The sequence below is a fragment of the Scyliorhinus torazame genome, chromosome 17, assembly GCF_047496885.1.
Source record: "Scyliorhinus torazame isolate Kashiwa2021f chromosome 17, sScyTor2.1, whole genome shotgun sequence".
NCBI classification, from domain to species: Eukaryota; Metazoa; Chordata; class Chondrichthyes; order Carcharhiniformes; family Scyliorhinidae; genus Scyliorhinus; species Scyliorhinus torazame.
The window spans coordinates 24,827,450-24,839,450 of record NC_092723.1 but is presented as its reverse complement, the minus strand read 5'-3'; the positions used below and the strand labels follow the sequence as shown (position 1 = coordinate 24,839,450).

Here is a 12,001-nt window from a genome sequence, read left to right as displayed (position 1 = left end):
AGAGCGCAAGATCCACCCCATGGCATCAGTGAATGAAAGTCTCACCAAATTGGCAAAAACGACCCTCTTCACAAAATGGTCATTCCCACCAGAGGCAGGCGTGAAACCATTTTGTGTCCCGTTAATGCGACGCGGATGAAAGTCCGACTGGACGCCCCCCCCCCCCCCCCCCCCCCCCCCGCCCAACTGTCCACATCGCCAGTGGGGTTTCACGCCGGTCCAGACATGTCTAGGTCAACGTGGCGTGCAAAATTCGGACTTAGCTGCGAGAAGCCGTGGGGCAGCTCGTGGGGATGGGAAGGTAAGGTGGAGGCCCCAAGGAACTGGAATCTGGAACACAGCAGGCAGCAGTGGGTGAGTGGAGTTTGAGTGACGTGGGTCTTTTGACTTCAGGCACTTCTAGGAGACCTTCCCCTTCCGTGGTGGGTAAGGTGATGTCCCAGTGCCATTTAAAGATGGTGCCTAGATACGATGGCGGGGGTAAGACTTCCAGCCCACCCCACCGCGCAAAATGTCAAAACCCGATAGCATGGTTAATTAAGCCAGAGTCATGTGACATGACGCCAATTCCCACCGGCCTTCGCTGCGGGAAACTCTCCGTGATCCGTCCCCACCACGTGACTTAGTCCTGGAATGGAAAATTCCACCACTCACAGCCAAGTTCATAAATTCAACTTCAGACACCGAGTATGAGGTGTTTAATAAACTACAGCCTCGGGAGAGTGTGTGGATACAAAATCAACTGAAAGGCAGCATTGTAATAGAAAGAGCTCCACAGAGTCAGACCAGGGAAATATCAGGTGGATCCGAGGAGTGCTGATATAATTGAGAAGGAAGCAAATGGAACCTTGGATGTACTAAAGTGTACAGCCCCACCCAAGGTGGAGACAACCTGACCACTATGATGCAAGGTTAAGTAACTGAGAATTTGTGGGAAGCAAGCAGAAGCTGGTGTGTAGAACTGAGATGTACACTGAGATATCTGTGAATAAACAGACATGATTTTTCACAAGTAACAGTCCACATTCGTGTTCTTAGGGTAGCAGACATCTCCTAAAGAAAACCATCCAAGACCCAGCTCGGTGGCTCAGTGGTTAGCACTGCTGCCTCACAGCACCAGTGACCCGGGTTCAATTCCAGCCTTGGTGACCGTCTGTGTGGAGTTTGCACTTTCTCTCCGTGTCTGCATTGGCAGGGGGCAGTACTGAGGGCGTATTGCATTGACAGGGGCATTACTCAGGGAGTGCTGCTTTATCAGCGGGCACAGAGGGAGTGCTGCACTGTCAGAGAGTCAATACTGACAGAATGCTGCACTGACAGAGGGTCAGTACTGAGGGAATACCACACTGTCAGAGGGTCAGTACTGAGGAAGTGCTGCACTGTCAGAGGGTCAATACTGACAGAATGCTGCACTGACAGAGGGTCAGTACTGAGGGAGTGCTGCACTGTCAGAGGGTCAGTACTGAGGGAGTGCTGCACTGTCAGAGGGTCAGTACTGAGGGAGTGCTGCACTGTCAGAGGGTCAGTACTGGGGAAGTGCTGCACTGTCGGAGGGTCAGTAATGAGGGAGCGCTGCACTGTCAGAGGGTCAGTACTGGGGAAGTGCTGCACTGTCAGAGGGTCAGTACTGGGGAAGTGCTGCACTGTCGGAGGGTCAGTAATGAGGGAGCTCTGCGCTGTCAGAGGGGTAATACTGAGGGAGCTCTGCACTATCAGAGGGGTAATACTGAGGGAGGTCTGCACTGTCAATGCTGATGTCCTTTGGATGAAATTTTGAACCAGGGCACAGTCTGCCCTCTCAATTGGAAATAAAGGATCCTACAGCGCTATTTTGAAGAAGAGCATAACAGTTCTCCCCAGTTTTCTGAGCCCAATGTTTAACCCCGAACCAATATCCCTAAAACAGATGATCTACACAAGAAATAGGGGCAGGAATCGAGATTATCCCTCCTTGAATTTTCTCCGCCATTCGATTGTTGAGCTCATTCTACTAAACTCCAGAGAATGAAGACTCACAAATTATCCGTCCTCACTGGTAGCGGTAGTGGGGCGGATTAGTAACAGAGAATGCCTGCCAACATCCCTTTGTGTCCTCCCCACAGCTCATCTTCCCACCTAGCTTGATATCATCAGCAGACTTAAATACGTTGCTCTATGTCTCTTCGTCCAAGTCACTAATACAGATTGTAAATTGCTGAGTCACCAGTACTGATAATTGTGACACTCACTCGTCATTGCCTGCCAACTTGAAACAACCCTGTTTATACCTACTCTCTGCTTTCTATTGGTTTACTATCCATGCTAATAAATTATCCCAACTCTATGAGCTTATCTTGCCCACCTTTTGTGTGGCATCTTATCAAATGGCCTTTTGCCAGAATCATTTTTTGGAGTGTTCCAATTACTTGTATTCCAATTGCGCCATGATCTCAGCAGGGAGCAAGGCACAGGGATTGAACCCATCTTGCTGGCATTATTTGTTTTCCCTTGGATTTATCATGGAATCCCTACAGTGCAGAAGGAGGCCATTCGGCCCATCCAGTCTGCACCAACCCTTCGAATGAGCATTGTAACCATGCTCACTTTCCACTATTCCGGTAACCCCATAACTTGACCTGTACATCCCTGGACACTAAGGGGCAATTTATCATGGCCAATCCACCTAATCTGCACATCTTTGGACTGTGGGAGGAAACCGGAGCACCCAGAGGCACTCCCTCAGTACTGACCCTCTGACAGTGCAGCATTCCCCAGTACTGACCATCTGACAGTGCAGCACTCCCTCAGTACTGACCCTCTGACAGTGCAGCATTCCCCAGTACTGACCATCTGACAGTGCAGCACTCCCTCAGTACTGACCCTCTGACAGTGCAGCACTCCTTTAGTACTGACCCTCTGACAGTGCAGCATTCCCCAGTACTGACCATGTGACAGTGCAGCACTCCCTCAGTACTGACCCTCTGACAGTGCAGCACTCCTTCAGTACTGACCCTCTGAGAGTGCAGCACTCCCTCAGTACTGACCCTCTGACAGTGCAGCACTCCCTCAGGACTGACCCTCTGACAGTGCAGCTTTCCCTCAGTAATGACCCTCTGACAGTGCAGCACTCCCTCAGTACTGACCCTCTGACAGTGCTGCACTCCCTCAGTACTGACCCTCTGACAGTGCAGCATTCCCTTAGTACTGACCCTCTGACAGTGCAGCTTTCCCTCAGTAATGACCCTCTGACAGTGCAGCACTCCCTCAGTACTGACCCTCTGACAGTGCTGCACTCCCTCAGTACTGACCCTCTAACAGTGCAGCACTCTCTCAGTACTGACCCTCTGACAGTGCAGCACTCCCTCAGTACTGACCCTCTGACAGTGCAGCACTGCCTCAGTACTGACTCTCTGACAGTGCAGCACTCCCTCAGTACTGACCATCTGACAGTGCAGCACTCCCTCAGTACTGTCCCTCTGACAGTGCAGCACTCCCTCAGTACTGACCCTCTGACAGTGCAGCACTGCCTCAGTACTGTCCCTCTGACAGTGCTGCACTTCCTCAGTACTGTCCCTCTGAAAGTGCTGCACTCCCTCAGTACTGACCCTCTGACAGTGCAGCACTCCCTCAGTACTGTCCCTCTGACAGTGCAGCACTCCCTCAGTACTGACCCTCTGACAGTGCAGCACTGCCTCAGTACTGTCCCTCTGACAGTGCAGCACTCCCTCAGTACTGCCAATCTAACAGTGCAGCTTTCCCTCAGTACTGACCATCTGACAGTGCAGCACTCCCTCAGTACTGTCCCTCTGACAGTGCAGCACTCCCTCAGTACTGTCCCTCTGACAGTGCAGCACTCCCTCAGTACTGACCCTCTGACAGTGCAGCACTCCCTCAGTACTGTCCCTCTGACAGTGCTGCACTTCCTCAGTACTGACCCTCTAACAGTGCAGCACTCCCTCAGTACTGACAATCTAACAGTGCAGCTTTCCCTCAGTACTGACCCTCTGACAGTGCAGCATTCCCCAGTGCTGACCATCTGACAGTGCAGCACTCCCTCAGTACTGACCCTCTGACAGTGCAGCACTCCCTCAGTACTGACCCTCTGACAGTGCAGCATTCCCCAGTCCTGGCCCTCTGACAATGCAGCGCTCCCTCAGTAATGACCCTCTGACAATGCAGCACTCCCTCAGTACTGCCTCTCAAAAGGTGCATTGCTCCCTCAGCTCTTCGCTTCTGACACTCTCCCTCTACACTGAGAGTGTCAGCCTCGGTTAGGAGTGTAAGTTTAGAATTCGAATGCGAATTTCTTTGGATTACCAGTAATCTTAAACCCTTCACCATTTTGAAAGCTTCACACCAAACCTAAAGGGCCTTATCCCCTCAGCCCACTTTCACACTCTGCTGTTAATTGCAGAAGGAATCCTGGGGAAGAGTTTGGGAGAGGGGGGTTCAGGCGAGTTGTGGAGAGTGGGGGAGGGAGTTTGTTGGTGAGTATATGAGTGGAAGAACTTTGACAATTGCAGGTGACGTGTGCACAGAATATCTGTGGTGTGTGGCGGGATGGGGGTGGGGGGCGGGGGGCTGCATATCGGTCCGCAGTCTGGTCAAACCGGTTCAAGTCTTACCCTCGCCATGTCGGACACATCCTCCGTACGTTCGCCCTGGTGTATTGGGCAACTGGTTGGAGTCACAAAGCCAAGAGACCGCCTGTGTAAGGCCCGGGGCAGTGATTGGCAAATGGGTTAGATGCGGCTCTTCAATCTTCCGGATGTGGAGTTGGTTGACAGGAGGTAAACTGGTGACAGGCACCCTGGGAGATATTTGGCCCTTTTGCCCAAGTTCTGAGCTCCTTAAAAACCTGTATTCTCTCTCAACAATAAAACCTCTTTGCTGAGAGTGAGTCAAGGCTGAAATCTGATCTTTGGTCCTCCAAATGAATCCTGAACATCGTTCTCATGTATTCTATGGCGATAATAATAACTGGTCTGTGAATGTATCAGAGTGTTCAGGCTGGTAGTTTAATTAATGTTTTTACCATCCACTTTGACAATGAACCACACAGAATGCAGAGTACTTCTTCAGCCATTATTCTCCACCAGAGCATGGACTCTCGGAATCCATGGAGAAAGTGCAACTGAGTTCCTTGTTCCTCATCCTGTGACTTACTGCTGGAAACTACATCGATCCGGCTTCAGATGTGATGCTCCCGCAGTCTAATAGCTGACCGGCGCTCTCAGTACAGTTCACACAGGAAGGACATAGGAGGTTAGAGATTCTGTGGCGTGGAGGGCGGGTGGGGGCCCCAGTGGTCCTGCCACTGCATGCCAACCAGTGTTGGTACCTTGGGGAGGGAGAAGTCTTGTTGCTGGCCCCTAAGTGGCTGGAGTGCTGACTGTGATGGTGAAGCACGTCTCACGGCATTTTCTCTCTTCAAACAGCAGCAGTTGGGGAATAAGCAGCTCGCCTTCCAGCAGCAGTTTCTTCAAATGCAACAGCTTCAACAGCAGCATCTTCTAAACCTCCAGCGACAGGGACTGGTGACACTGCAGCCCGGGCAGCCCACAGTACCACTACAAACACTGGCACAAGGTAAGCAGGAGCCAGGCACGGGACCTAATTATCAACTTTTACCTTGACCAGTTCACAGGTGATCCTGAGGCCTCGAGTTGCAGGAACAGCTCGCAATCAATTCCTTCAAAACAGATTGGACTGCAAAGTGTTTTGGCTGAGGGGATTTTTCAGGATGTTTCCTGTCAAATATTGGCACACGGAGGCTGAGAAAGTGGGCTCCATCATCCCTCTGGTGCTGGCGCCTTGGAAGCCTTGAAGAGGAATAATGCTCGCCAGAGTGTTTCCTGGTACCCGTGCATTCCTGCGATGTGCCAAGATTGACAGTCCGTTTGTTAGAGCTGGAATGCTGTGTATGCATCAGAACCATGCAGAGTAGGCAGATCGTGATATCAGTTGGCCTCTTCAGCTGATTTGATCCACATTCTGTCACTTTAGATGGTGTATGTTCATGCCCCTACCCATTCACTGACACATTCAGATGTACCTGGGTCTCCGACTAATCGCAGAAAATGCAGAAAACACTTTGTTAGTCAGCTAGCGTCTGTGTTAACGTTTCAGGTCTGTGACCTCCTCTCCTGCCCGCCGCTCCCTTTGGTTTGCCATTCCTTGTAGTTACACCCTCCACAGACAATTAGCAGGACCTTCTGTGCAGTGAGTGCAGCTCCCCTTGAAGAGGGACAGATTGCCTTTAAGAAGTGCAGACTAGAAGAAACATATTTTAGCCGCACATGCTGCTGGTCCTCCTGTTGAGTGTGCTGCCAGTCAGGAGCATATTTGGTTCTGGGTTGCCTGCTGAAATCATTTGAAATAAAGAGAGTACTCCAATGCCACCCCCCCCCCCCCCGCCCCCACCCCCCCCCCCCCCCCCCCCCGCCTCCAGAGTCTCAGCACCATTAATCCCACATTTCATGACTTGGTTGTCTATTCCCAGCATGTTTGTTATTCCTGTACCTTGCTTTTCTATCACTATTCGGGTCATAGCTGCTTCATACACCTACATTGAGAGTGAGGTCTCCAACTGAAGGTTGCTCAGCAAACAGATATTCGACTTGCTGGGTGACTGTGGGGTAAATATTGACGAGGACCCCAAGGGAACTCCCCTGCGTATCTCCAAATAGTGCTGTGGGATCAGGAAAATCCACATGAACGGGCAGTGGTTAGCATTGCCTCCTACGGTGCTGAGAGCCCAGGTTTGATCCCGGCCCCGGGTCACTGTCCGTGTGGAGTTTGCACATTCTCCCCGTGTCTGCGTGGGTTTCACCCCCACTACCCAAAGATGTGCAGGATAGGTGTATTGGCCATGCTAAATTGCCCCTTAATTGAAAAAAATAATTGGGTACTTTAAATTTACATTAAAAAAAAAAATCCACATGAACATTCAGTATAAAGGTGAACAATGATGGTCTGAATAAACAGCTATTTCCACAATGCAGCACTGTAATCGAGGGCCTGGACAAATCATCCAGAGAATTTGAGTCAAATCCCATTTGAGAATTTGAATTTAGTTGAAAAGGAACTGAACTATAAATACATGTCTTTCTTTTGAAAAGAAAATTAGAAATTAAAACCAGGTCTCAGCACAAGGGACCATAATAATCTTTATTAGTGCCACAAGTTGGCTTACATTAACACTGCAATGAAGTTACTGTGAAAATCCCCTAGTCTCCACACTCTGGCGCCTATTCGGGTACACGGAGGGAGAATTCAGAATGTCTAATTCACCAAACAAGCACGTCTTTCGGAACTTGTGGGAGGAAACCGGAGCACCCGGAGGAAACCCACGCAAACACGGGCAGACCCGTGCAGGCCCCGCACAGATAGTGACCCAAGCCGGGACTCGAACCTGGGACCCTGGAGCTGTGAAGCAACTGTGCTAACCACTGTGCCAGTGTGCTGCCCCTGTCACTGATGTCCTTACCTGGTCTGGGCCCCTATGTGACTCCAATCTCTGTCCAACGTGCTTAACTCTTAACCATCCTGTGAGGTGACCTCATAACCCCCTAGACAAGCCGGGGACGGGAAACAAATGTCAGCCTTGTCAGTATTGACCGCATAGGGCGAATAATGAGGAAGAAATAATGAGGATTACTTTGAAGCCGAGTCGTGGTGGGGGTGGGGCCAGAAAATGCAACGAGTCGTTCAAATGTCCATTGACTTTGGTGGGACTGGAAAATGCCGGCGGCAGGATGGGCAGTAATATCCGCCCATGGCTTCTCAATTTATAAAGAAACCCATATCTTCTCACCCTGACTCTTTGTCAAAGAGCAAAGCACGGTTCATCAGGATTTGGGAATGACAGCAATTAACCCACATTCCCATGCTTCTAATTTCCACTCTAAGCTCTATTGCTTTAATGATTTCTCTTTATATGTTAAGTTAGACAGTGCATGTATCCCCAAATGCATCTTGCCACCACTACTTCTCATTCAATCAAAGGCTGCAGTGATGGGTTAGGCTCGGAGCCTGAGGCTAAAGTCTTAAGAACGCAAAAAAACCCGTCAGATAGGATTTATTTCCACTGTTGTGATCTAATTAAAATATGTCCCCATCTCAATATTTTGAAAACAATTACTGATTATTTATATCCGCACTAGAAAAGTCACAATTAATGATTTTGATACAACTGGAAACTAACGACTAATAGGAGACCCAACCTTTAGATTTAATAAGTACCACCGATCTTGCATTGGTTACTCTCAGTAAGTCAGTAAGTGCTGTGCCTCTAATTAGTGTCACATAGAGATACTGAACCAGTTCAGCCACTGTCACAACTCAACTAATAGCCAGATCCCTCATAACTCATCGCTAATTACTCAATTCTAATTCTCAGAAAGAACACTTAAACTCGTTCCCTCTCAACAGTCGTTTAAAAGCTTCACTGCATTTGGATTCCCAGTTGCTCAAACAAGGAATGCATAGTGCGTTAGTGAGCCACGGAATACCGGATTCAATTCCCAATCGGAGTTGCCAACCCTCCTGGATTATCCCAGAGTCCCCAGAAATGAAAGATTCATCTGGACACTGCAGTGAAACAAATGTGTCCCTTTTCCTTCTCTGTGAACACTTATATAACATTATTTATTGGAGGTGGGGAAAGGATGTCTGATCAGCCAAAGTGGTAGGAGGTTGGAAATCATGTGATCAAATCCCCACAAACACATCCAACCTGAGATTGTGACCCTGATGCATACTTTTTGGTGAGTTAGCTAACCCTGGCTAAAATAGTATCAAAATACTCAGCAGGTCTGCCAGCATCTGCGGAGGGAGAAACAGAGCTTTAGGTCGATGACCTTCCATCGAAACTGGCAAAATGGTATTTGACATTTGATATCTCTGATTGGGGTAGAGTTCGAAATGAACTCTGAATGAATTTTAACTCTAAATAAATTCTAAATGAATTTAGAGCTTCTAAATGTGAGGAAGTTTGTTCAATGCTCAATGTCTAACCTCCCAAGTGTAAAATGCCAAGCTGAGTAAGCAAAGGGTGGCTGCCATTCATAGAACTGTATCCAAAACGGAGTCAGATCATTTAGCTCTTGAGGGGGAAATGGCCATCACACTGAGAGAAAATAATGATTGTTCAAGGCCCCAGCAAAGAGCAGCAGACAATCTCCGGCCGTGTCCTGCCTGGTGCAGATCCCGCTACATCACGAGAACTTCAGGAGAGGTCCGAAACGGGATTTGCACCAGACGCCAAACAGTTTCCGATGCTCCCGGGCTCTACCAGCAGATATAATCTGGTTCATACCTCGCTGAGTGTGATCTGATTAGCATGGGCGTCACAGTAGCACAGTGGTTAGCACTGTTGTTTCACGGTGCCAGGGGCCAGGGTTCGCTTCCCAGCTTGGGTCACTTTCTGTGCGGAGTCAGCACGTTTTCCCAGTGTCTGCGTGGGTTTCCTCCGGGTGCTTCGGTTTCCTCCCACCAGTCCTGAAATCCGTGCTTGTTAGGCACATTGGACATTCTGGATTCTTCTTCAGTGTACCCAAACAGGCGCCAGAGTGTGGCGACTAGGGGATTTTCACAGTAACTTCATTGCAGTGTTAATGGAAGCCTACTTGTGACACCAATAAAGGTTATATTATTCGGTGAGATCTTTGATTTGACCTTCACAGTGGGAATTATGATCACTTCGGAGATGGCCAGACCTCTGATAGGACTAGTTTTCAAATCTTTCCCTACCTCTGTAATTTCTTCCAACCCCACAACCCTCTGAGCTCTTTCATTCTTCCAATTCTGACCCTCTTGCACATCCTTACTTTCCACCTTTCCTCCATTGACTGCCGTGCATTGCTCTGCCCAGGCCCTGATTTCTGGGATTCCCTCCCTGAACCTCTCTGATTCTCCCTCTCTCCCCTCCTTTAAGACACTCGTTAAAACCAACCCTTTTGAACAAGCGTTTGGTTTTCATTTCTGTGGCTCATTGTTTGATAACACTCCTGGATATTTTGGACATTTCACTACATGAAAGGCACTATCGAAAGGGAAGTTGTTGTCATCAATGATTTTCAGCTGACTCTGACTGTCTTATCATTCACAGCAATGTGTCCGGCAGATCTTCAGCAGCTGTGGAAAGAAGTGACCAGTATGCAAAGCATGGAGGACCCACAGAAGAGTGAAAGCCTCGATCTCTCAACCAGCAGCTCCACCTCTACCTCCTTCCTATCCGCCAAGAGTTCACCTTCATTATCCCACCATCCTTTGTTGAATGGGCAAAACTCCATTCACACTCCAAAGAGAGAAAGGTACGCACCAACCACAGGGGATGGGCGACTTGGGAATAAACACCTCTCAGGATTAGCAACATGTAACTTTTCAATCATTCTTGTACAGCTGTGGTTTCTGAGGGACATAGCATCAGAAGGAGGCCACCCAGTCACTTGAGCCTGACCCAGCAATCAAACAGGGTGATGGCTGATCTGTATGTCCATTCCATTTACCTCCCTCTGGTCCACTTCCCTGTCACCATCGCCCACCCAAACTCTGTCCATTTTAATCTTGAAAATTTGAGACACTGAGAGACTTCTGGCCATCATCAGCGACGGGGCATTGGCGCTGATGTCTAAATGACCATGTTCTCTGCTGCTGCCTCAGTATTCCACCCAGGCTGAATATTCATTGATTTTATACATCGGTGGAAGGGAAATTCAGTTCGGATTTTAAGCTGCCGGCATATCGCGACAGAATGTGGCTTTTGATCTTCAGGCGCAGGTCGTGTTCCTGCTGTTGCTGTTCCGTGAGCTGGTCACACTGAGTTTACCACGCGAAGTAACCTCACTAAACCTGCCGCCACAGCTGGAACAGCCACACACCTGCAACAATGGAGAATTAAGGACTTTAGTCCTAGTGAGGGAGCAACCACATGCGTGGAGACCCTTCTGCTATAGATGGTATATGGGAAGAAAAATCACCAAAGAATTACAATGGATCTACAGCACAGTAAAAAGACCATTCTGTACAACCGGTGGTGTTCCTGCTCCAGTCCACCCTCCTCCTATCTTTCCTCGTATAAATCTACCGATGTCACCCTCTATTCACTTCTCCCTCAAATGCTGGTCTAGCTTTCCCCTAAATGCACCAGTCTCAGAATTAGAATTAAACTCACCAGAGATACACCGGAAGGCTATCAACATCTGTAAACAGGTTAAAATCCAATAGGTTTGTTTCGAATCACTAGCTTTCCTGAGCGTAGCTCCTTCCTCACCTGAGGAAGAATCGTGCAGATGTGAGGAGACAAGAAATTCATAAGGACCTCTGCGGAGCCCAAGCGAAGGAGGGAGAAGATTGCAGAGGGGCAAGCGTTGGAGGGCGGAGGGACGGGGGTGAATTTCCTGAGGTGAAAAAAAAACGATAATGTTCCCCCGGCCCAATTAAACTCTTTGAGGGAATCGTTTTATGAAGCTGCTGAGGTCCAACTGACTTTGTAGAAACCTGATTGGCATGGCAGTGTCCTGGGATGCCTGTTTCAAGGATACCAAAATGACAGCTGTCTGGACATTGGGAACCTTGTCTTCTCCATTTCCAGCACTTTACTGCGCTGTTCCTGTCCGACAAAGGACGGCAGATGTACAAGAAGGCAGCTTACCATCACCTTCTCAAGGGCAATTGTAGATGGACAATGAATGTTGGCCTAGCCAGCAACACCCAAAACATATGAACAAATGAAAAAAGAGGTTGAAATCATATCCATAATTATTGAAACTTTTTATGTGGCTCTTTGAACACCTGGAGTCCACATGTTCTCCCCGTGCTCCGGTTTCCTCCCACAAGTCCCAAAAGACAGGCTTGTTAGGTGAATTGGACATTCTGAATTCTCCCTCCGTGTACACGAACAGGCGCCGGATTGTGGCGACTAGGGGATTTTCACAGTAACTTCACTGCAGTGTTAATGTAAGCCTACTTGTGACGCTAATAAAGATTATTACTATTATTATTATTATTAAGGTATGTC

General features: G+C 48.7%; 1 protein-coding gene across 5 annotated transcripts in view; it reads left to right on the top strand.

Annotated features, from left to right (window-relative positions):
- The window catches only part of foxp4 (forkhead box P4), a 620,454-nt gene that overhangs the window by 506,281 nt on the left and 102,172 nt on the right, over positions 1–12,001 (top strand). For 3 of the 5 annotated variants that reach the window (XM_072480225.1, XM_072480227.1, XM_072480224.1), the window contains 2 exons: positions 5,418–5,568; positions 10,091–10,295. In XM_072480225.1, coding sequence (XP_072336326.1) covers positions 5,418–5,568; positions 10,091–10,295 — 356 coding nt within the window. The remainder of the gene's footprint in view (positions 1–5,417; positions 5,569–10,090; positions 10,296–12,001) is intronic. The other 2 variants (XM_072480228.1, XM_072480226.1) reach the window with 1 other exon arrangement.